Source organism: Rhipicephalus sanguineus, chromosome 4, assembly GCF_013339695.2.
Source record: "Rhipicephalus sanguineus isolate Rsan-2018 chromosome 4, BIME_Rsan_1.4, whole genome shotgun sequence".
Taxonomy (NCBI): Eukaryota; Metazoa; Arthropoda; class Arachnida; order Ixodida; family Ixodidae; genus Rhipicephalus; species Rhipicephalus sanguineus.
In genome coordinates this window covers 138,431,291-138,457,334 of record NC_051179.1, presented here as the reverse complement: position 1 = coordinate 138,457,334, position 26,044 = coordinate 138,431,291, and the positions used below count along the sequence as shown (strand labels likewise).

The 26,044-nt window shown below is 47.9% G+C and overlaps 1 protein-coding gene across 1 annotated transcript in view; it reads right to left on the bottom strand.

The window, feature by feature from the left end:
• LOC119390739 (fatty-acid amide hydrolase 2) overlaps positions 1 to 26,044 on the bottom strand; it is a 44,452-nt gene that overhangs the window by 17,553 nt on the left and 855 nt on the right. Inside the window, exon 2 of the mRNA XM_037658429.2 lies at positions 6,557 to 6,770. Coding sequence (XP_037514357.1) covers positions 6,557 to 6,770 — 214 coding nt within the window. The remainder of the gene's footprint in view (positions 1 to 6,556; positions 6,771 to 26,044) is intronic.

Here is a 26,044-nt window from a genome sequence, read left to right as displayed (position 1 = left end):
CTTGAACACCATTCGTTTTGTCGGCCATCGAACTTGCACCACCGTAGCCTTGACCACGGAGATGCTGCATGTTAATTCCCATTTCTATAAGGAGCCTTATGATGGTGTCGGCCAGGGCCCGGCCATTTGGTCGTGAATTGGCACAAAGCCTAAGAACACTTCTTCGATTCCGTTCGCATCCTTATTAAGGTACCTTGCACAAACAGTAAGCTGCTCGATACCCGCAACATCCGTCGTTTCATCAGCAAGTACGGAGAAGCAGCCTGCAGCGTTTACTTTTGCGACTAGGCTTTCCTTGATGATTGCAGCAGAGATTTCTATAATGTGGTTTTGTACATATAAACTAAAATATGAGGCCTTATTTGGGCAACTTTCCAAATGCTTTTTTTTTTATCTGTGTCGCCACAATCCGCGCGCATGCGAAGCAGCTCTTTGAAGTTGCCTGTATTTGTAGAGGAGGCTATGCTTGAATCCATGGGACCACTGTCTCTATGTCCACGGAGAGCCACACCTTGCCACCCGCAAAAGAGAACTGTCTCAACAATAGGCTGTAACTTCCTTCGGATCTCTCTTATTTGAATTTGCCTGCCATGGTCCAGCTGATCAACAACACTGGGCACACATCCTGAGAAGGTTTGAAGAAAACTATCGGCTACCAGATGAGCGTCAGTGTGATATTTAGTGACTTCATGCGCACCGAAGACTTCGAGGGCGTGCTTCCACTTTTGAAATGGATTGGATACGAGGGCCTTAGTGCGCGCATGTTGGCCCTTGCCAATCTCACTTCTGCTAAAAAGGAAACACACTCGGCAAAACGCACCCTCTTGAAGCGCTGAGAAGCTAAGCCATCGGTACCTGTCCAGCCAAGCCACGTAAACATTCGTTTCTGCTTAAAATCGTTCATAGACTTAAACATATAGCCTTGCCAATCTCACTTCTGCTAAAAAGGAAACACACTCGGCAAAACGCACCCTCTTGAAGCGCTGAGAAGCTAAGCCATCGGTACCTGTCCAGCCAAGCCACGTAAACATTCGTTTCTGCTTAAAATCGTTCATAGACTTAAACATATAGCATGGCGGAGGAATCCAAGGAGAAGCTAGCAGTTGATGTTTTGTGTCATCATCCACTTTTGAGCCATCTGTGTAGAGCCCGATATCAAACTTGCTTCTGCTAACATTTTGAGGGTCATAAAAAGATAAATAATTAAATAAATGATAATAAGGCTGAAGCCCAATAAATCCCACCACCCGGGTGACGCCGCTGGTTGGTGGTGTATGAGAGCACGAAAAATTTCAGGGGGGGCTGAAGCCCCATAACCCCCCCCCCCTGGCTACGCCCCTGCCCCTCCATGCGTATCTTTCAGCGCGCTCGCTAGTACGCATGGAGAGAGAAAGTGCTTGAAGCGTGCGACTAATAACTGCGCTCGTGCTTGACGGATTCGAAAAATTTTCGCGGCTGTCTATTCGCGAGACAAGAAACACTTTTAATGAAGCCCTTGAAGTACTTGGAAAAGTGTTGCAGGGCCCCTTTGACAGGAACCATTTACCTGGGAGCCAACTCGGAGCTACACTGGTGGCCGCTTTTCGCTAAAATCTAAATTCGGCCGGCCGTCATGGGCGGAAATCGGAACCGCGCTTCCGAGTTCAGCAACGTGCGAACATTGTTTAGCCAGAACTGAGGCAAACCTACAGGCAGTGTAATCTGATCACGCGTCATGCGTTAGAAGTACTACGTATATACTACGCTGCTGTGCACTTGGACGTGTGGCGCGCTTTCCCTTGCATTGTCATGTTGGTGGTTTACTTAATATGACGCTCAGAGGTAAACCAGCAGCTTTCAAAACCAACGCTGTTCTTAGGAATCACTAGCATTAGATTCTTTAAATACAACGTTAACCCTACGAACGCGAGTCATCAGTTACAATAGCAATTTTATTAAAGCCGTTCTGATACAGCTGGTGATTCTCAAAGATCAATGCGTAGAAAATACGAATCCTCAATAAATAACCCACATAAAGCCAATATGGGGCAGGGCAACGGTGCCGTACAGACCGTGAGCCAAAGCCAAGCGTAATGCTAACTTGAAGGGGTCGTGAACTACTTTTCCAAGCAATCATCGCATGACCGCCGTATCGGAGTTTGCTGCTTCGCAAATCGATTACGGCAAAAATGAATCGAACTCGTCAATAACAAGCGGATCCAGTTACACGGGTTTATCGTACGCTTTAAGCGCATTTTCTCTTTTTTCGTCATGACGAGAATGCTGGACGCTACACAGGAATGGATGCCATGTGGGAAAGAAGTTACCACAGCGCGCGTCATGACCTGCAGCGCGCGTGTTGAAACGCGATGCTCTCCCTTTCTGATACCTCTTAGCGAGTGTGGTGCACTATATACGTAATGTTGGCAGACTATGGAGCCCTGCGCCGGCACGTAGCAGCACCCCGCGGCAAGAAGTGCATCTCATCCAAACGCCACTTTTAAATAATGTCGGCTATTGGCAAATAGCATGCCACCCACTGTTCAACGTCAAACAGCGGCGCCAGCAGCTCCGGAGCGAGTGCGGATGGTCCTCTGTATATATAAAAAGATGGTTGATCCCTCCGTCATAGGAATCGGAATAATACGAAAGTAAAGCGTGCCCTTACAGAAGTAACTTAACGTTTACTGTACGTTGATATAAGAGAGTTGAACAATGTATACTGATGTCTGGCAGCTATAGCACCGTTTAACGTGGATCCAGCCACTTTGATGATTGGTGGTACATCTCCATCCCGACGACTAACGCCCATGTTAAATTATTAAACAAGCCCTTGTGGTAGCTGTAGTAGTCAACAGTGAAAGCGTAATCAAAGAACGAGGTGTGATAGCCAGAAGAGCGTCGCATATTGGACGCAGAACTTGGTCGCCATCCCGCGGCATGTTAAAATGTGATTGAACACCGCGGCAGGACTAGAGGGAAACGCAAAGCGCGTCGTGCCACCCCGGTAACCCGGCCATGATTCTTCTCGGAGTAAGCGCGTGAGCGGGGAACGCGGTGTTACAGCCAGGTGAGGCAGGCGCGCGTTGCAGAGCTATTTTTGGTTTGGATTAGCGCGATGCTATGAGCGAGGCCGACGCTTTTACGACGCTTGGGCCAATGTCGCCACCTCGCGGTGCGTTAAGGCATTGACAAAATTGAACTTCTATTGAAAACGCGCCTAATGGGACGGACGTGCAACGCGTTGCAGTTGCTAATCGCGCAGGCCATAGTAATGACGAATTACATTACCTTGCCGCTCCCAGAGGGCAACACCACCCCGCTGACCGGGACAGTGGTAGATATAAAAGGCGCGTTTGTGAAGCCTCTAGAATCTGTGACCATGGCGTAGTGGATAGCGTGCCCGGCATCTGTTGTTGCGGACCGAGCGGTCGTGGGTTCGATGCCCGATGACGGAACTTTTTTCTTTGCCATCTGAACGTGTACTTTTTCTCGACGTCATTTCCGTGACGGAAATACGTCATTGAAGTCTTGGTGGACCCCGGCATAAAACACTTTCGTGTTAAAAGAAGGCGCCTGAGAAAATGGCAAATTCGCTCTCCACTTGTAAGCTCTCCTTGCCGGGCTCGACTGCAAGATTTGACTGAGATGTTCATAGCAGTGTCTGCTATACGCACGATGTGTTTTCTCGCCAAGCCCGAGGGGTGGTTCATGACCCCTTTAACAACAGAAGCAGGACAAGAAAACGAACCTGAAACACGGGACGCGCCGATATTCGAGCAGTGTTCGCACCGCGGCCATCTTATTTTCCGGTTTGTAACGTCTAGCGGCAGCGTATGGATAGTGAGCGTTGGCGTTGCTTGGGCACCATACGCGGTTTTCGTAACTTAACGTGCGCACCTAAGCGGATAGCGTGTGACGCATGCGCAATGGCGACAAACGCTAAGGCAAAGATTTGCGTACGCCTTCTACAACAGCCAGCTATGTGCCAGTAAATCAAGGCCTGGGGCGTCGGTCCGCTCTCTCGATGCTGGAGGCAAACGCACACACGACCAACTAGAATGTGAAATGGTCACTAGCAAGCGTGTTTTTCTTGCAGCCACCCTCGGTAAACAGGAACACGGCCTCTTCAAAGGTTACAACATGCTCCGCCAGCCCGCCTAACCAGGCGAGCGCGCCATTGCCCTTGCGAGACTGCATGTAACGTGACGTTGCCTTATCAGCGATCGAGCTCTCTCGCTAAGCTATGCTGTATTTCTCGCTTGAAGTACAAGGTCAGGGTCTCACTTCTTGCTTATTTTGTTTTCTATTTTCTCGCTTTTTTTTAAAAATATTCCCTGTTCGGTCCTTACCTTCAGGATCCTAAATCCAAGAGTCAGGCCCCTTCGTGCAACAAAAACTTGCGAGCCAGTCCTTTCCATGCGCACAAACGCAGCGGGAATTCTTTGTTTCTTTCCTCGGTCGGCTCTTTTGTTTTCGGCAAAGAATGAGTAATAACGCAAGAGGAAAGCGAAACGTAATCGCGTCGTGCTGGGAAACTCCAGACACGAAACAGACGGGCACCGATTGTGTACAACATAGAGTACATAATTTTATATATATCGTCGCACACAGCACAATGGAAACTGGGTCTTCACGCGAACGAAATCAGCGAGCCGTGTGCGCCGGATGTTTGTGGAAGGAGATGTTAGGAAATTGAGTAATGACGATCCGGTCGCGCACGTCAACGAAAGACGGACCACATCATTTGGATCACTTGGCGATGAAGCTGCAGTGTGATAGATAGATAGATAGATAGATAGATAGATAGATAGATAGATAGATAGATAGATAGATAGATAGATAGATAGATAGACAGATAGACAGATAGACAGATAGATAGATAGATAGATAGATAGATAGATAGATAGATAGATAGATAGATAGATAGATAGATAGATAGATAGATAGATAGATAGATAGATAGATAGATAGAATATACAAACGAAGCTATGCCGAAATGTGTATGACAGCCAGCATAATATGCATTTGAATAGCTTGAGGCCAGAATTTCGCGGCGACATTAATTCCGCATTCAGGAGTGCTTTGAAGCAAGAACCATACCCCTATATGACTTTTTCTGCCGCAAGCTTTAGCCTATTCGACGCTGAAATAAATAGGTTTGGAAAAGAAATGCGATAGTTGAGTCTTAAATAATAACCAAGCTGTACAGCCTTGTTCTGGCGCCTGATGAGGAATACTGCAATAAATTACCAGTTAAATGTTTCAATGTAGTATGCCCATCCTTTGAAATGTGGTCCGAAAGTATCTTACGTAAAACGAGAGAAGAAACGGCGGAAGAACTACCGAATCCACCACTTTATAACATCGTGCAAAGGTGGCATATCGCGAAGTCACACGTGCAGCAACTTGACGTGAGCTCTTGTCCTGTAGCTACTTTCTTTCATTTTATTCTAACTTTACATGCGATGCGCTTCTCGGCAAAATCGACCAAGCGAACACGAACCATTTCTGAAAGATCAACGCCAAGTAATCACAAACTGTCAAAGTAGGCATTGACTCAAAATTGTATTGGTTTAGTGATGTTTAGTTCGTTTAGTGATATTTATGGATATTCAATTAATTAAATAATTAATAATTAGTTATATATTTAGAGTAGCCTGTGGGTCCTATGTCAATGCTGCCAATTTTGTCAAACATTTCCTCCAGCGTTAAGGATCGCCTGTTTTCGCGATAGAGCCTTGACTTACTAATACGACTTTGCCTATAGTAGTAGTAGCACAAAACTTAAATATCGGCGCTGGCAGTGATGCGTTCTGCGACCCCACAAGATGGCCCTCAGTCGGTGTTTAAGGCGACCTCTTGGCCTCTTGCTGTGACCCGGACTTGTACGTCCGGAACACAGCTGGCTAGCAGGTCTCCCACTTTGGCAAGCCCACAAGCTCTTGAAGTTCTTGGTTGGAGAGTACGCCGGGCAGTGCAGAGAGATGTGTTTTATTGCGGCACTTTGCCCACGTTTCGACCAATCGTGTTTGAATTAGTCTGGACTGATTTGACATGGCATTACATTTCTTAAATGGCACACTGCAAGTTAACCAGCATCAAAGGCGACGACGACAAAGGAAAGACCGAAATCCAAAATTTCTCACTACTTACATTGTTTACCTCGTACTAGGTATATTACCACACAAAATTCGTGGCTGATCCACAAAATTGGTTGTGAATCATTGTCGGAGGACAGCAATAACAAATTAGCGCATAATAGATAGCTCTATACTTAGTGCAGGGTCGTAGCCAGAAAGTTTTTTCGGGGGGGGGGGGGGGGGGAGGTGGTTGTCCCTTGATCTGAAGTGCGGGTTGGGCAGGCAGATGCGATCGAGTGTCATTTTGAGCTGTATACCATGGCAAAAAAAATTGGGGGGGGGGGGGGGGCACGGGCCCGGTGTGCCCCTCCTTGTGTACGTCACAGACTTGGTGAATGTTTGTATATTTCATTCGTCGTCGTGTTCTGTGCTGGTTAAATGGAAGTACGCCAAACCAAACTAGTCCAAACTGCATCAAGTAACCTGTCACCCACCTTTAACCATTACGGAGTTCTTCGTGATGAAAGGCACTCCAAGCAGAGGCTTGGTGCGCTCGAGTTCTTCGGGCGAGCTCCTTCTGACGAGCTCGTCGGCTGCCCGGGCCTCTTCCACGGCGGCCTCGAAGCGCTCGTCCACCACCGCGTTCAGCACGGGGTCCACTTCGCGCACGCGGCGCTGGTAGGCGACGATCACATCCTCGCTGGTCACCTGCGCCAGTGTACGCATCGCGCTTAGAACGGCAGTATAACCAGAGAGGGCTTCAAGAGATTCAAAGTTTCCGCTATAATCCCTGCAAAACATGTGTCGAAAGAGAATTAAAGAAACAGCACAACCACCGCGAACTCTGCTTGTGTCCGCCATTTCTTTCTTTTTTTTTTCAGTACAGTAGCATTACTTGACTCATTGTGCGACCTTGCTGTCATCAGAAAGCCGTAGTATTTCGTACTCTTCAATCAAAGAAGTAGCCACAGGTAAGATTCGAACATCTGCACCACCACCAGTGCTCCTGCTCCGAAGCCACGCGCGCTAGCCACTACGTCACCGTTGCAGCTTTTTTTTAAAAAACAGCGGATCTGTTCTACTGCTGGACTGATGACAGATAAGTGCCCGCGTCGCATGTCACGCTCCGGTAAGTGCGAAGTAAGTATACATCCATAGATGGGATAACTGCACCGGCCGCGGGCGACGCGGTAGCCTCAAAGTGAGGTGGGGAAGGGGCTGCTCGAGTGTGAATAGGGCCTGAAGTGACTGTAGCAGGGGCTGGTGTGGCAGGGCCTACCACACATACTTTCCCGCGCATTACTACTATAAAAATAGCATAATCATAGACACATAAAATCACAAGGTAAACACAGCAGAACCACATCTCCGCTGTTTGTGCAGATTTCACTGGGTGGAACTGGGACAATTTTTCTTCGTTACAAGGGAAGCAATAACGGTTCACTTACATTAAGAGTTGAAAAGGTAATAACCATGTACATTCAAGGAGACGTCGACACATTCTATGCCACTGCCCATCATACCAAGCTCAACGACGTAGTATGGAAGCCAAGCTCCGTCGCCAGGATTCAAGACCACTGACAGAAAAGAAGATCCTGGGACCTTGGCCTACGGTCTCGCATATGCGCAAGGCCACGAAAGTCCTCTTGTGCTTCTTGAGGACCACCGGACTTCAAGAGCGCCTGTGAACTAACAGCGCGAGTTCGTGTTGTGTAGTTTCAAGCTAACTGTTCATCCATCTCTTTCTTACTCTTCTTCTTTCTTCTCTACCCTTTCTTTCCTAATATTCCCCCTTCCCCCATCCCAAGTGTAGGGTAGCCAACCGAGTCAAAGCTTCGTTAACCTCCCTGCCTTTCCTCTTCGTTTCTCTCTCTGACTCTCTCTCATCACAACTACAATTCTGGTTTTTTTAGACATATAGGGAAACCAAGATCAGGAAAGGCAGGGAGGTTAACCAGACGAGTATCCGGCTTGCTACCCTCCGCTGCTGGGCATAATGGAAGGGGGGAAAGAAAAAAACTGTATGCAGTTTCACTCAACGGGAAAGCTGTAGGAAGTGCGGAGCTGTGATTGGCCGCCTGCCCTTCGGCGACGCTCGCGTTCACGGGCAAGCGCGTGCCGGCGTTCCAAAGGTGCAGCCTGCGCGACGTACATGGCGGGAAAGTAAACCTTCCTCTGTGATGCAGTCTCCCCTTTTCCTTTCTTTCCTACCCACACCAGTCTGAGGCCCGTGTACTTAGATTTAGGCGCACGTTAAAGAACCCCAGGTGGTCGAAATTTCCGGAGCCCTCCACTACGGTGTCTCTCATAATCATATCGTGGTCTCGGGACGTTAAACCCCAGATATTATTATATATTCATCACAATTACCCCATTTCTCATCATCCTCACTTCCCCTTTTCGTCCCCTTTCCATACTATACTATACACGACTGTGCCCTGCTTTACCCTCACCTACACAATAATAATAATATCTGGGGTTTCCGAATATTTTCGCTTGTGCACGCTTGCCCGTTTAACGTCCCAACACCACGATATGATTATGAGGGACGCCGCAGTGCAGGGCTCCGGAAATTTCGACCCCCTGGGGTTCTTTAACGTGCGCCTAAATCTAAGTACACGGGCCTCAAACATTTTCGCCTCCATAGAAAATGCAGCCGCCGCTGCTGGGATTCGATCCCGCGACCTTCGGGTCAGCAGTAGAGCGCCATAACCACTAGACCACCGTGGCGGGTTTACCTCACCTCCTCCTTTCCTCCCTACTCGCCGTCAGTTCCCTTTTCCACCCCTTGCTATGCAATACTATACACGGCTATGCTATGCTCTATCCTCCCCCTCCTCCTTTTCCACCCCTTGCTATAGTGTACTACGCATGGGTACGCTAAGCTATACCCTCCTCGTCCTCCTTTCCTTCCTCATTTCCTTCTTCGTCACCTCCACACTCTCCGCTTCGCCCTCACTCCTCTTTTCCACCTCTTCGCTATACTGTACTATACACGGCTATGCTATGCTCTACCCTCCCCTCCTCCTTTCCCTGCTCCTCACCCTCACATAACGCCCCCTCAACCTCACTTCCCTTTCCCGTCCCCTTTCTGTAGTATGCTATAAATGCTATGCTATGCTATGTTTTGCCTGCGTGACGCCAAGCGACATGAGATGACAGCATACGGCAGCCCAGGCCCCTAAAGTGTTCCGCACTTAATAGAAAGACAGAAGGAAGACGAGCACTGCACGCACAAAGGAGTACAGTACTCACGGATTGAAACAGGACAATTTAGGGCTAAGCGACGCACATACTTTCGTTTCCACTGTCTTCTGTTCGGGTCATATCGGCGTAATTTTGCTCAAACGCGTAGATCGGAGTCAACATTGTCTTTAGAGACAAGATTTGTCGCGACATCACGTTGTTCTGCCTCGAAAAATTGCGCATAGCAGGCGTTATACTTAAAAAAAAAATATGATGCCGCGTTTGAATCTGTGAGTACTGTACAAACGGTCACTGAGGCCGGAGTTTCTGCGACCTACACGACTGGGATTTTATGAGCCAAAACCACTATAGGATTAAAAGGCACGTCGTGGTGGGGGACTGCGGAATATTTTTGGCCACCCAGAGTTTAACAGGCCCATAAATTTAACTCTACGGGTGTTCCTACATTTCGACGCCATCGAAATGCCGCCGCCGTGTCCGACAGTCCCAACCGCGCGCTCTAGCTTTGCATCGTGACACTTCCCCTGCTAAGCTACTACGACGGGTACAAATAAAAATCAAACCCAGAACCACTGAACAGAAATTTTGAAGTAATATCCAGTATCTTGCCTTTACAAATGCCAGAATTTACCCTAGGACCTCGCTTTGGCCTGAAATCAATCGGGAGCAAAAATAAGGAATGGCGATGCGAAACCACCGCGTCAAACAAACAAAACAAAAAGAATTGGTCGCCATCCCGCCCTGCGAACGTCAATGTCCAGCGAAGCTGTGTGAAACACCACACATGCTGCGGTGACAACTTTCCGCTGGCAGGGACCGAACCTGTGACCTACGGATTGCGTGCCCGATGCTCTTACCAACTGAGCTACAGCGGCGGTCGTCCCCTCGTCCACTTATCGTGTATGCAACCCCGGGATTGTCAGTCGGCGCCGCTCTTAGCCACGACGGCGAGTGTGGAACACTGTTTGTTTTTGCTAGATGACCTCACGTATCACGTGAACCTTTAACGAGCGGTCCCTGCCAGCGGCAAGTTGTCTTTTTGTCCACGTTACTTTCTTAACATCTACATCACAATTGTTACAATACACTTAAAAGTGTACAGTTAACGCTCCCTATGCCTTCCTTGGGTTTATTATCTGCTGGTTTTCATTAAGGTTGTCTCAAACAAAGAAGCGAGCCCTCAAATTTTGCCTTCCTTCATTTAACGTAACTCTTGATATTTAGCCTTTTTCAGACATGTTGCTGACGTTTAAGTTATTTTAATTTCTTACGGGCAGCACATATCATCTAGGCGCCGGTTGCAACAATCAGTTCAGAGATCGCTTCTGTGAATCTGTTTAATAACCACGCTATATATATGGCCTCACGAGAATAAATCCGGTGGTAGGCACTTTACACGTTCTCTGGATTCCGGAAAGTAGACGGAATTAAACGGAGTGGTGCCATGTCGCACAGTTTCTCGATATTCGGATGCGTCAGCCAGACGGGTCAGCAATATAGCGATTTTGAGAAGCGATACTGAGTCTCAGAACACCCTAGCTTGAAAGAAACGCCACTGCTGAATCTATCTGCGCCCAATACTTTGAAACCGCCAATGTGGAGGGGCTACTTTCAAAAGAAAGCTTTTAACTACTCCGTGCCATCATAATTGTCAATAAGCTGGCAGTACAATTACTACGCATTGCCGCGATTTAATTGACATACCCAGATAAGCACTTTGGATAAAGGACCAGTGCGCTCATATGCAGGTGCACATCGACGCCACCACAACGCGCCTCTGTCGCTGCCTAATTATCGAAGGACATTTGGTGCCACCTTCATTGATGAATAGCTGCCACTCGCAGCTCACCTTCACCAAGCGAGCTGGGAGCTCTCTAACTGGAAGGTTTGGAGCCATTGTGTACATAAGGGTATACATGGTCACATGAACCGTTTTCGCTCGAAGCATACGTAGTCACTGAAATCGCTTAAGCGGTAAGCGAGCGAGCGCTGTACTGCGCTTTCATTTCACATAATTCAGCCCGCCTGTGACGGCTGTGTTTACGTCATCTAATCTCCGGCGCTCATAAAACGACGGGGTGTGTACCCCGAAGTGATATGCCTTGAGAGTTCCTTGTTGATGCCCGCGTCGTGCATCCTGCTTCACACATTGCACCGTCGCGGATACTTCCTTGAACGCTGTTTATGCCACGCTATATAAAGAGGCTGTTGATGGCACTGCGGCGTAAAAGTGAGGTAAGAAAATTATTGAGTATGCATGCACCGTAACTGCAAGGTTGCGAATGGCTCGTCGTTCATGGAGCCCATATGAACGCTATTCGTCCTGAACGACTACAGTTCTCACAAAAGAAAAAAAAGTACTATCAAGGAGCGAGAGAATAAACATCTTCGATAAAACAGCATATAGTTCAGCATCTAGCTGAGCATACAGCATCTAGCTCTATCTAAAGCGTGTAAGCCTGGTAAGGGTTGAGAAATTTTGGCTGGAAGAAACACTTTGTTGACTATAGTCATAGCATAATGCATAAGCAGTTGGGAAGTGCAGTTGAAGACGTATATAGGCTTCTAGTTTCTCATGTTTTGTACACCCTACGCAGGGACGGGGACGCGTGGCAAATCACAAAAATGGAGAAGCCCTTGTTAATTTCTATATATAAATATAAAGTCTGCGTCCACGTCTCAGTGCTAGCTTCAGGGAAGACACGAATTTCTTGAATAGGCCTCATGACGAAAAATCACCACTCGTGCTTTTGAGTGCAAGGTGTTACCGTCGTTGTCGAACTCCCCGCGTTCGTGTTTCATCGAGCGTGCAAAAAAAAAAAAAAAGTAGCGGTTCAAGCTGCATTGAGGAGGGAAAATAAAAAGGTTTCGAATAAGAATAACTATATACGGTGGAGATACACGCGACGTTATTTAGTTTTAATTTGATGTGGGGGAAATTAAGTGCAACGTAGACAAGCCCGCTTTCTTTAATTGTTATTCAGCGCAGCTCTGTCTTAGGCACACTGGTGTGTGGCGTCTGTAGATGCTAAAGACCGTACACGTGCACACTCATAATCATATGCTATTTCGAAAGAAGGAAGCTAGCAGAATATACGACCATTTATCAAGGCATAAAGCAGCGAAGCTTCTATACGGAAGGCACAGATGTTAGCCAACGCCATTATTGATTGCTCCTCGTTTGCCGACCTGCGCGCGATGAACATAATCCGGATTGATGGAACATAGCCAACGACTCTGTTTGCACTCGCCATATACGATCTTTGCAATTCGGAGACATGTGGCCTCTCATGACGTCAGCACTCTTTAAGCAATCGCCTCGTTGAGCTCATCCACTCTGAATACGCTGCATGCACTACATTCAAGATAACGAAAGGTCAGTTAAAGGGTGTTGCTGTATGTAGTGGTCAGTGATTGTCCAACCGGAGAAATTAGGTGCACCGAAAATTGACCGCAATCCCGTCCTGAGAACGTGAATGTCCAGCGAAGTTGTATCAAACACCATACATACCGATTGGGGGGTATGTTTTATTATTGCTATAGAGTGATGGTAGTGATAATCGCTTTGTGGTCTCTGTGGTAGCCCATGATTGGTTCCGCGACCATTTTCAGCAAAACGAATTTGTTCCTTTCGTAGAGCATTGTATTGACGCTGTTCTTCTGTGAGTGAGTGGATAACTTTATTCAGTTCCTGCAGGTTTCCGGGCTGGGTTCCCGCCTAGGAGCCGGCCGAGAGACCGTGTCACTAAGCAGCTTTCTTGGCCTGCTGGATCGCCCAGAGTTGATGGTCTAGTCCTGGGCACTCCCAGAGAATATGCGCTAGTGTGGCCCTATTGGTGCAATACTTGCATGAGTTGGTTGTATACAGAGCAGGGTAAATGTGTTTTATAATTACGGGATTAGTGTAGGTGCCTGTTTGTTATTGCCGCCATTGAACGGACTGGGCGGGGCTAAGTTTGGGGTGGGGCGGGGGTATTCCCTTCGCTGAATTTTATAGTGTTGGGTAATATCGCTGAATTTGGTTAGTCTATCTCCCCACTCCCATTCGTTCGCAAGGGAGTCCTTTCGGGTAGTGTCAACCGCAGCCGCAGCTCGGAACGTGAGACCTCGAACTACGTTGTGCGCCACCTCGTTAAGGTTAACCTCCGTGCGGTCGACGGGTGTGTGGGCGGGAAACCAGAGGACGTGTGCATTTCGTTCGTCAGAGCGGGTTTTCCTTTTAGTGGGGACTTGCAATGCCACTGCAGAGATCCTGCCATTTGCAAAATTTCGTACTGCCGTTTGTGAGTCACTGATAATATATTGGGCATCGGTGTGAGTAATGGCCAGCGCGATAGCTACCTCCTCCGCTGTGTGCTTACTTTCCGTGGTCAACCCACCGCAGTCTTAGAATGAACTTCATGAGTTCCTAGACGAGTCTCCCTTTCATATATGAAAGCGGGAAACACCCGCGAGGAGAAGTAAGCTCTGTTCGACGTCATTTAAAGCGCTCGTGTGAAATGCAAAGCAGCTACAACCTAATGCTTACAGGGAACGCGAAGGAGGGTGTTCCCGTTGTTCACAGGCGCCTTATCCGGTTTTGATGCTTGTTTTGTGGCTTTCTATATTGAAACAAATACTGAGCTTTATGCTGCATGCCTCATTGCAAAGCAAGATATGAGGTTTGACTTCAATTGCTAAAGGGCCCCTAAACAACCCAGAGGTCGAAATTTAGTTATGGCGTTGCAGTTGTGCGTGAGTCGACAGCGAACGCTAGCGGAGTTACACGCGTTTGCTCGTTTCGCTCTTTCCTTCGCTACGCTACGTTCGTCGGCTCGTCTGTCCACCTGTCCGAATGCCCGTCCTCAGCATCCGAGGTGAAAACGCAAGGAGCGCGCGCATCTGCTAGCGGAGGAGCATGTGAGCGTCTGTAGTGATCAACTAGTGGGACTTGTTTGTGCTGAAGACACGAAATTTTCAGAGAAACGAGAGGTGTACACATTCACTGGAAAAGGAAGGAATCAGAATGCAATTGAACTGCTGAAGAGCCGGCAGTGATCTGCTGACACCTAAACGGCGGTGAGAGAAAGATTATAGAGATTGAGTATTTGCATATGTATAAAAAAGTGAGTATAGAGCATGTATGTAGTAAAGAAGAGAGCAATTTCTGTGTTTATGACAGGACGACTATGCAGTGACCCGAGGAGAGAGCTTGAGGAGTGACTCCGTGGAGAGATATTGACAACCCGCGTGCAGACTCTGCTCGGCTGCGTAGCGAAACCAGATGGCGAACCGCAACGTGTTGAGGAAGTCGCACAGTGTTTTTTTCAGCCGCCTCCCGCGCGTCAGAGCTAGGAACCGCGTGGTCATTAGAGCAGCTGCGTGCTGCTTGGCAGCAGCTCAACAGTTGTCTCCGCGATGTCTCAAAAGTGATGTCATACAGGAGCAGCAGTTGTCTCACGGTCTTCACGCCATCTCAGTTCTTGAAGTCGTACGTATAGCCTTGCGTTCAAGGTGATCCTACCAAATATAGCATGTCTCCTTCCATGGTAGGTGCATATAGAAGTTTTTTTTGAGAAATAACGCCGTTTGGGTTATGAAATACCGCCAGCATCAAAGCTCTTCTTTCCCTTCTTCTTCACTTTCCACAAGCTCAGAGGCCCGGGTGACTTGGAAGAAGAATGCGTCCCAGATCAACCTTTCCGCCCTTTTACTCGCTTATTGCAATTCAGTTTGATCAGATGGGTGCCTCCTTTTCTGCAACACTGCAGCGCTTCAAAAGCACTATTCCCTCTTCTGACGCCGAAACCTGATTTCACAGAAAAATCGCGGTTATGAAGGTAACTGTCGTTGCTGCAGTACCTTCTGTATTGCAGACTTCTTGGTCCACGCCAGCAAAGTGTGTTGCTTTTTACATTGGTCACCCGAAATATTATATTACAAAAGCGACAATCTCGCTTCGACTGTGTCATTGTGCACATTGCGATTAACGCATAGAATGATGGCAAAAGAAAAAGTGTATGCTGCATCACTACATTATCCGCATGCTGTACTCTTCGGGCACAAAAATTACCAGTTTTCACGCATCTGTAAATGGGATGAACGGCGCAAAAGGAGTCGAAGCACGAGCGAAGGAACGCAAAGGATGAGCGCTGAATAACAGCTGAATGTTTTATTGATTCGGCGCTATATAAGGGAAAATTCAGTTGACTGACAACCTTCAGTTGTTAGTCAGCGCTCGCCCCGTGTGTTCCTTCGCTCGTGCTTCGTCTCCCTTTGCGCTGTTTCTTCCCATTTACAAGTGTGTGGCCAACTAGCCCAATGTAGCACATTTCTGCAGTTCACGCATCATTTCTCACGTCATCCTTCTACAAAACAACAAAACCGAATCAAAACGACAAGAACACAAGCGCCTCCTTCCTTGTTCGGTCAAGGTTAATGCAACTTCGCCGTCACCGTAGAGGTCAACGTACAATCAGCAACAGCAACCACGCGAACGACTGCCGACGTCTGACAGAAGCCACTGCAGACGAGGATTGCTGTGTGGTTTTCTCGGCGTTTCTTTGTTTACTAATGTCCCGAAGCATTCTGCTTCGGCGTCTATTTCGGTTCGTTCCTTACCAGCCAGCCGGATAGCCCTTTTCGTTTCACGGCGAGCGCACGGGCAGCAGGATTACGGGAACAGCTTACGAACAAACTCTAGAGGGCGCAAGGAAAAGAACAAAAACAAACAATGATAACAACGAAAGAGGCTTTGACCGAAGAAGTCCCGAGTGCGCTGTCAGGAAAGCGACACAGCAGCCACCGCCCGCTCACCTCATTCTCTTCCCTCTCACCCCAGCATTCCAAGGGACGACTGCTAGCCGGCGCACTTCCCCGACTTCGGTTCACTCATGTGTGCTGATGCACGTGGACACTTCGAGTGGGCGACCACTTCAGACTTGGCGCTCACTCTACGCCCGTCAAGCGTAGCCTGCAGTGCGTATGCGCGTGTGTCAAGCGTGCGTCAAGCGTGTTTGCAGTGCGTATTCAGCGACCCCATTTCCAATATCGAAGCATTTCGTCTTTCGTGTTCTATCTTTTCTTTCGCGTTGCCGTGACGTTACAGTATGGATACAGGCTTCACAACGAAGCGACGAAGTCGAACGTCGTAAAAAAAAAAAAAGAAAAGAAACGTATTCAGGTCACTGAACAGAAAGGGTGAGCTAAGCTAGCCACATTTTGCATCTGGGATTCTTTACGCCTGTCCATCCGATTTCTTCACCGCATGTGGCCCCGTGTGTGTTGTCTCCGCCTTCTCGAATTGATGCTGCTGCTGGGTTGCACTCGACGGCCCGTAAATATAGACTGTTTTACGGATGAGTTTCGGTGCCGCCATATTGGGCTGCAGCCATAGGCGTGCGCACAGGGGGGGGGGGGCAGGGGGGGGGAGGCGGCCGCCCCCCTCCTAATCACCTAAGAGGGGGGCGCAAAATCTGCGCCGTACATTGACCCTTCTAGTCACCAAAGAGGGGGGGGGGGGCGCAAAGTCTGTCCCATACATTGATTTAGTAGGGTGGGAGGTCGCTGCGATGAACCTTTCCCCCCCTAATGGGCAACCCTGCGCATGCCTATGGCTGCAGCCTTGCAGTTTTGTATCTCTCTCAAGTCACAACTAAACGAAAACAGTTGGATTTGTGCATTCGACGTTTCAAGGCCTTATTGATTCACGTCGCGATATACCAAAATAAAAAAAAAAAAAACATTCGTTTAACAGCCCAAGATGGCGGAGCCCGTGCGTCTTATGTAAAATCGTCTCTGCTACATTGCACCCGTGGCGCTCGAACCCTTTCATCATTTCTCGGTTACGTTCGTCGTTCCTGGACCTCTACACACTTCTGCAGCCTCGATTATGCCAACGCTAACAGGTAAGGCTGTACGGTTCTGGCTCGGGCATCGCGTTTACATATTCATGTGCCTTCCCTATTAGTACGACCGATAACCTCACGTGGCGAGCCAAGTGGAGGCTCTTGCGAGACGCTCACATGCTTCATGTGTATGTACAGTGCTTGACCGAAAAGGCAATCATCCGCTATCAGATATAAAATGTTCCAGGGCAGTGCACCCAACGAAACTCAACGAAGGAAGCTCTATTCGCGCTGCTGAGGTTTCCGAGGTCCGAAGGCCTTCGTGATAGACCTTAACAAAACCGCTTGTTATACCGCTGCTTTACAGTACACGGTTACGTGCTGCTCATTTCGTTCATTTGGGACATAAACAAAGACTTGTACAGGATATTGCAAAGAGTATTTCGGATAAAGTACTCATTATTGCGCGAAAAATACATCTCATTAGGTCCTGAATTCAGAACAATACCTGACTAGAGCACAGAATACTGGGGAAAAAAAGTATTTTCTTACTTCGAAGATACTCCCGAACTATGTTTCCTTATGAAATATGAATGACAGAGCAACGAAACGGTCTACTGCCAGCAAGTTTTATTGGCCGGCAAGATGGTTTGTTTCTCCAACTGTTCATCCGAAGGCTTTTTCATACGGTTTTGCAGTGCTCAAAAAGGCGCCCCACACATCGGCATGAAGGAACGGCCCCATTGTACCACAGGAAAAGACGGCGAAGCGCACGGCATTTTGAAGAAGCTGTGACTTCACTTGTGTCACTTTCGCAAAGGTACGCTGGCAGCACACGTGAACATAAGAACCATTTCGTTTTGGTCAAGCGCCGACTCAGTGCAGGATAAAATGTCCTCCTGCTCCGCTGCAGAATGCAATTCCTTCTTTGTCTCACATCGTGTAACTGGTGTGCATGTGTTGAGGATGTAGTTTCCTTTGTGTGTGAGCGGATGGGTCGCTTTAGATGACGTACGGCGGGATCTATCGTTCGACCAGGACGTAAGGCAGCGCAAGTTTTGACAAATTTGTGTCTATGCAAACATGGGCGAGTTTCAGTGTACACAGTCTTACTGCCTGCTTATGTTCTACAAACCAAATGTGTCTGTAGCGGCCAGGAGGGGCTGGTTGGTCTTGTGCTATATGGCTAAGGAATCGGATTTTCCTCTCACCTATTCGAAATACAAAGCACAAAACACTGTCCAATTCAGTCATAATAGAGCAAAAATACTTCTATCTCGGAGCATTTCGAATTTTAAAAAATACCCTGAAAATATTTACGTAGTACACTTGACTACGGTTTTAACATGCGTAAATCGAGTCTGCGCAAAAGCCCCAGGAGTATCTTTATTGAGTTGGTCAGCAGTTTGGTTCTGGTGGCCTCAGGTGACGGATAGCAGTCTGTGGACTCGGGGGGCATCCGCGACCTCGCAGACGACCCAGAGCTGGTCGTTCAACTCCAAGCTTTTGAGGGCCGCCTCCCTAGATGATTTCTTTCTTTGTTGCTCATTTTAACGTGGAAACGTACCAGCGAGCCCAAACAACGAACTTGCTGCTATCACCTCGAGACCTCAATCGATAGCAGTGCCCTTCAGTGAGTGTGTTGACGAGGGGGGGGGGGGACGTGCTTCAGCACGTGCTGCCCCTGCGAGGCAGGCCCCTCCGGCTGGGATTCCTTCCTTCGGTGTCCATCGTTATCGTGATGCACGTGGCTAGCCCGGTCGTGAGAGACGACACGTGTGGCTCCAGAATTTGGGGGAAGTCAGTGAAAGCTGCTCCTCTCCTCCTCACATGTGGCCTTGGCCTCGTGGAAAGCTACCGGCAGGAATGCGTTCGCGCGCTTTTCTTTCTACGCGGCTTCCTGTTAACAGCCTTTCGCGGAGATCCGTATATCGCTTAAAAGGGACGCTAAAGAGCAAAACAATTTTTCTCATATTAGTAAAGCAATCTTTCACGATACCAAAAACACCACGCTTACTGCGCGAAGACGCTTAGTAAGTGAGGAAACGCCCAAAAACAAAATGTTGGTTCCGACGCCACCTTGAAGTTTCCGCACCATTCGGCGTGACGTCACATGATTCGACGGCGCCTACTTAAGGACTGCGTATTTCCTAATCGCTAAAAATGAAGCATATTGTCCTCTGAGGGGGCCATAGACTCAACATACCAAGTTTGGGGTAATGTTGTTGAGCCAATGGCGCCAAAATACGATAAGTACACTTTGAAATCCGTGACGTCACGCGGGGAGATTTCGGCGCGAAATTTAAAAATGAAACTTCGAACTTTATTTCCTCCCCTATTAATCAACCTATGATGGCGAAATTAAGGACATTAGAGTTCTCAGAGCACAATTTATCGATCTAAACCGATTCATTGTTTATCTTTAGTGTGCCTTTAACTTGACCACAATCGCGGCTTCCGACCCTCAAAAAAGGTGCATTTTCAAGTGTTTTTTTTTTATATACGGTCAGCCTTCGAGAACACCTTCGACACGTAGACGCTCGTAGATGTGCGACAAATTTGCCTATTCATTCTTTTAATTACTCCCGCGGATTAAGAACCACATGCTGGCTCGAGACGATCTCGTGTCAGCTACAGGAGAGTGGTGGGAGTATCTGATGAATCACTGAACGTGACAACTAAAGAAAAGAAACAAACAAATCGTGTGATTTCGTGGAAAGAACAAATGCTCTCAGCACAATATGTCAACAAAAAATATGCACAATTCAGAATATGTTTTGCTCTCTATTCCATCTGCCTGATTTTATGCTGGACGCGCTCAAAAAAATAAAATAAAAAAGAAAGCCAATTCCTATTTCGAGCTCGGGTAAGGGGTGTTCTTTTTCTTTCTTTCTTAATCTATAGTTTCAACATAGCGAAAACTAATTCTAACATTCAAGGCAGCCTCACCGTGGCAATCAGATGTCAATATTATCATTCCCAGAGCTTCACCTACGGGATCAAGAACATAATACGTTTGCAAATTAAAGTTTGAAGCAACCAAAGATTTTTAAGGCCGGCGCAATGTAACTTTCTTCCATTCATTCTAGTCTTTTGTTATCATTAACTGTTCGCGACGGATTGATTCTGGACGTAATGCGAAAGGTTTACTTTCCAACAAAGATTCGTGCATGCAATGTGCATTGCACTACCACGTCTCGATAACTTATCGAATAACAGGACATTTTTTTCAGTCCACTTGAATACTAGACGCTGCAGTTAACAGAAAATTTAATTACAAATTGACAGTGTTCAGCATTTGCTTATTGACAAAAATAAAGGTACAACTGTTCGAACACATTATCTTAAAAGTTTTGCCACGTTTAGTAGTAGAACAAAGTCTTCACAAAAGTAAGGTTTTTTAAGTTATTATGAAATGCATCTAAGTTGAGAAAAGCTTCCCTACGTTTACGCGATAGCTAGATTCCTAGAAGGTATACGTAATGACGGTTCTAGGAAAGCGCTTAGCAACTGCCATCGCAAGTACGTGGCGTGGTTGCGCGAAGTGCATCTACGGGTCTGCTTATATTCTATGTATAAGCGGTAGCGCATTCGCCTCAATCGCCACCTGAAATAGTGCAGGAAAATTTCGAGAACATGAGCGTGCGCCATACAGCTGCCCCTGGCAGGGGAAAGAAAGAAAGAAAGAAAGACCTTTGCTTTAGAAGCCCGCTTGCGTCTTTTTTTAGCCAGAATACTTGCCAGTAGCCTATAACACCTTGGAATGTGAATGTTGAAATGTGCGCGTGGCGTAATTCGGATTGCGCGAAATGCGCTGCTAGTACATCAAATGCGCTAAATTGCAGGCTGTACCGCATTTGATAAGTGGCGAAAAGGGGGGGGGGGTTGGGGGAGGCGAGGTTGAAGCATTCAAGCCTCACCTCTGGTTACACCGATTGCACTGTTATCCTTATAATCTTTGTAGCAAGCGATCGCTCAGAAATAATCTAATATTCAAAATCTCATGAAGACATGAGTGTGGTACGTAGCGTACGTGCTATTGCGAACAATTATAGTGAACGCTTCAAGTCTACAAGATAACGCCTGTGGCAATACCGAACAATTCCTCTTTGTCACTCCTCTGTAGCTACAGAAAAGCGGCTCTGAGGAAAGACACAGCGATTGGTCTCCACGGTCGACGACGTCTGTTTTTCGAGAGGCAGCTGCGCAATGTTGCTGCGCCCTTTTCTCTGTATGGGAGTGGTTTCCTCGGCTCCAAGGATGCGCGTCCCATTACCGGAATTGATGTTGCGTGTTGGCTGCAAGTGCATTGCTTCAGGGGTTGTTGCTCTGCTGGCGTGTGTCGGCACTATGTTAGCCGCTACCCGCTTCAGCAGTTCTTTCCGGAACAAAACGCAAACTATTTCTCCATGAGCCGGCAGCAGCCAGGCAGGCAGGCAGGCTTACGAGGACAACCGGCGTGATTTATTATGTCCGAAGTGACCGAAATACGGGGAGTCCGTGCGCGTGGCGCTCGTCTACCGTCAGCACGCATGTAAGTTTCGGCCTCATCGAAATCGGGCCGGTGTGAACGGCAGGGACATAGCCCGAAATCTTTGTCGGGGGCGAGAGTCAATCACCCTTTATGTATGTTTGTGCGTACGCTTGTATGTGCGCGTGCATATAATATATATATATATATATATATATATATATATATATATATACACACCGTCTATTTATAATTAGATGGATGTTAAAGAGCCCCACCCGGTCGAAATTTCCGGAACCCTCCACTACGGCGTCCCTCATAATCACAACGTGGTTTTGGGACGTTAAAACCCAACAATTATTGTTAATATATTCAACAACTCATTAAAAACATACCAGTGCAGAACACTGCAGGCAAGAATGAAATACTAGCTATGTATTTCTAATCAATTGACCGAGAAATTTTTTTTTCCACATTAGCCTATAAGTGGTGAACCGACTGATGATTTCCCTTACGTAGCCACCATCAATATGAAACGCTATCCTTTTTGGATACTGCGAGCGCCAGATCCAGTAGGCGATGTCCAAAGCTTGACGCTTGTGACGTAGTTCCAGCTCTCGTTATCGCTTTCGACGCGTCTATCGAGTAGAACAACGCCTGACCGAAAGATCAGTGTAATTTTATTGAGCGGGCGCAATAGTCGAGTGGCCAATTTGTACACGATATAGCCTACTACAATAACGCCCTATTGGCGCGAAGAGCGGGGCAATCGTGCAGTGTTCCAGCAGTAGCGTAGCCAGGCGGTGGTACCCCCCCCCCCCGCCCCCCACCCGAAATACCTTTCTGCTGCGAGATACAGAGCGCAAAATGACACTCCACCACACTTGCCTGCCCCTCTCCACTCCTCCTTCAGATCAAGGAGGTGCCCCACCCCCCCCACGTCGAAACAAATTTTTGCCTACGCCCCTGTGTTCCAGTACACTCCATAAAAAAAAAAAACGACAGCAGCAAACACCAGCATCTGTCATCGGTGGCGCGGGTGTAGAACAAGTGCGCTTTTACGTGGAGCAGTTTGTCTGACCCTCCTTGTCCTCGCTAAATCAATAAATCAGTACAGTGATCTATTTCTGCTGCATGTAACGTCCGTAACGCTGAAGCGTACTGCTTCGTTGAAGTGGAGCGTGAAACGATTGGGCTCAACAAAAACTAATAAGGAGGGGAAGACAGAGAAATACACACAATGAATAGAAGAAGCGCGAGATAGGAGAGTTCATCGAGACAGATTCACCGGCCTTACGTGTCGAATAACCTCTAAAGATCTCCGCCAACAGATGCGTCCGACGTTGAGAAATGAGGAAAATGGATGAACCCAGGCCTTCCGTTCTTTTTTCTTTTTCCTCGCGTTCCTGAAGGGCGAGGCTATCAGTTAGTTTCAAGAGCGCGCTCATCTTCCTGGAGCGTGAGAGGCACAACGGCCTTCTGTATGGACCCTCACGAAGCGGGAAGGAAAAACAGAAAGACGCCGACGCTTGACTTGCCTATCTGCGAAAGGGTTGGGTGGCGTCGTCCGCTGTACGCGGTCGCCGCATAATCCAGAGGCCTTGACGCCCCGCATTGCGTAACGGGAGCACTTGGTGAACAAGTGAGCGAAGAACACTACGCGCAGCCTACAACGCTCTCTGAAGAAATTACGCTCGCCTGAGAATGTGTACAGGCAGCGAAGGAATACGTGGACGAGGCAATGTATTAACGAATATGATAAAAAAAATCACCGCAAGTCAGATCGACCATGTCAACTTAGATCGACCAAGGGATCGACCATGTCCTTGATTGACTTCTCGATTTCCTTTTTGATCGATTTCCTTTTTGTTCATGCCACTGTAACTGAACAATCCGAAGTAAAAGTGCCCAATGAAGCCTCACTAATACTTTTCTGGGCATAACGTAATAAGATTCCTTGACATTTCTTTGACATTCCAGGAGATCCTGCCAGCAGGTTCCGGAATTTCCGTAACCCTTGCTAGGTTTTCACGCCAAGCTCTCTAATGTTGTAAAAGACGGAATGATCATATGTCTTGGCGCAAGTCCAGTTTTTCCAAATAGCGCGTGCACAAAATCAGCTTACACTGCTTGCGCTTATTACGTGTTTATTGATGGTAGGCTGTCCGAACGCTGCGGTGGCCACGGTATCTTCCATTTTGTACGTAAGCCATGAAAACGAGAGGAGACCGTTCGATATTCCATACACCCATTCTACGGGCTCAAGGAAGTAGCAAATAGATGCGTGGTTACCGTTGGGTTCGTGGTCGCAACGAATTACGTAAGTTACGTGTCGCCTCGCATAGAAGCAGCAGGTAAACGACAAAAGAATGGGTGATGAGGTGTTACGTAAAACTCAGAGATAAGGTCGAATAATTCCGCATGAACTATTTATAAGGCTCCGTTTAGCCACACTCGCTTCTATGAAGGACAGAGAGGTGGTTGTAACGGAAAAACATTATAGGAGTATGAATAGCTAGCCACACTGTCGGTGGCTGGAGGCCCATCGTAACACATTTCGTTGCACTATCGCGATTTTAAGTGAACTCCAAAACTGGATGACATAGCGTTAACGAACACAATTGGACGATCAAAAGCGTTTTATGGTGAATACTTGGCGCTTGAATAGTTGCGTTGGAGAGCCTTATCTTGCAGAGGCGGGAACGCCGCACCAAGGAGAGCCGCAATCAGACAAAAAAAAAAAAGAAGGCGCACACGCACACGCGAGGCGCTCGCCGGAGCACGTAGCCCCGGCACTGTAGAAATCGAGGTCCGTCGAGCTCTTGTCCGATGAACCTCGTGTGAAGCCGCTTCGTAGAGTTCAGACACGTCAGAGGCGCTCGAAGAGCGCACTTGACTCGAAGATGTTCAGCAGCGCACTGAGGGCACGTTTCACGGTAGCCGCATGCGCACTGGGGAACAGGAACTCGTCGACGCTGTTGGTGGCAAGTCCCTGTTCACGGTAGCTCCTGATGAGGGCACGGCGTTCCTCGGAATAATGCACGCACTGCAGCAGAATGTGATCGAGCGTCTCAAGCTGCGAGCAGTGCGCGCATTTCGGGTCACCACCACGCGACAGCCGGTGAAGCCGGCTCCGGAAATTTCGACCACCTGGGGTTCTTTAACGTGCACCTAAATCTCAGTACACGGGCCTCGAGCATTTTCGCCTACATCTTAGGTGCGGCCGCCGCGGCCGGGATTCGTTCTCGCGACCTGCGGATCAGCAGTCGAGTGCCGTAACCACTAGAGCACCGTGGCGGGGCTACTGTATGCACTTTCTTTCTTTCGTCTGTTCTCTTTACCTAATGGTCTATCTTCACTTCGCAGCACGAGAAACTGAACGGTATTGGCAGGGCTTCCCTGGAGAGTTTTTCTCTTGTTTCCTTTCCTATGTGGTCTTTCGTCTCTGAAACGAAACGGCATGGACAGGATTTCCCTAGTGCGCTTTCTTCCAAAGTTACTTTGCTCTCACGAACCAAACCTAATTGGGGAGGCTTCCCAGGAGAATCTCCTATAGCTGACAGTCAACGCCTGGCGATGCGCCTGCACTCAAACGGGATCGACGAGGTTTCACAAGAGATGAATTGTCCCGCACGGTGGTTTGGGTCAGTCGAAGCACCGCGAGTTAAGTGTGACCGAAGTATACAGTGTCCCTTTCTCTGAACGCTTTCTCGCTTTAATATTTCGTCGATTCATGCCGGAGTACGGCTTTCAGCAACGCAACATCACAGAGCCGGAGTACCGGTGTACTAAGGGCACACGTGAAGCAAGGGACATCTTTGCACGTACATGTCGCAAAGGGATGACTTCTTTGCTCTACAGTCAGAGATCAACAGAAGTCTCTACCAGGGTCACGAAGACAGCGGTGCCGACATACAGTGTCATACTATAATTACTGCACGGACGCACTCGTTTTCCGATTATTCAGTCACATTAGGAATAATAGCTAATTTCTCAAATTAATTCATCATTCCGCTTGCAACATCATATCTCGCAGTGGGTTTCCTTACTACGCCTGATCTGTGCCTAATGAACTTGAAGTTCCAAGCATTCCGAACATTCTAAACGAATAATGGAATAGATCGCTTGCAATGACATCACGGCAGCCGCTATGCTGTAGTACCAACATGGTGGGAAGCTGGAGTTGTGACGTAGCGTGGCTGTTATCGGTACATCGCAATTCTGTCCTTATTCTGACATGGAGACCACTTACGTTCCAGCAGCATCTTTATGACGTTGAAGTTGGCTACTTAAAGCAGTGAATGTGCAGCGTTCCCGTCATGCTAACCACCTCTTTTTAGCACCAGTGCGGTAAGAAGATGCATCCGTGACGTCACGCTAAAACAAACATATGAGCGGGCCCGTCCACAATCGCGAGCTCTGATTTATTGAAGATGATTTATTTGCAATGCCACAGAGCAGTTTGAATGGAGAAGGAC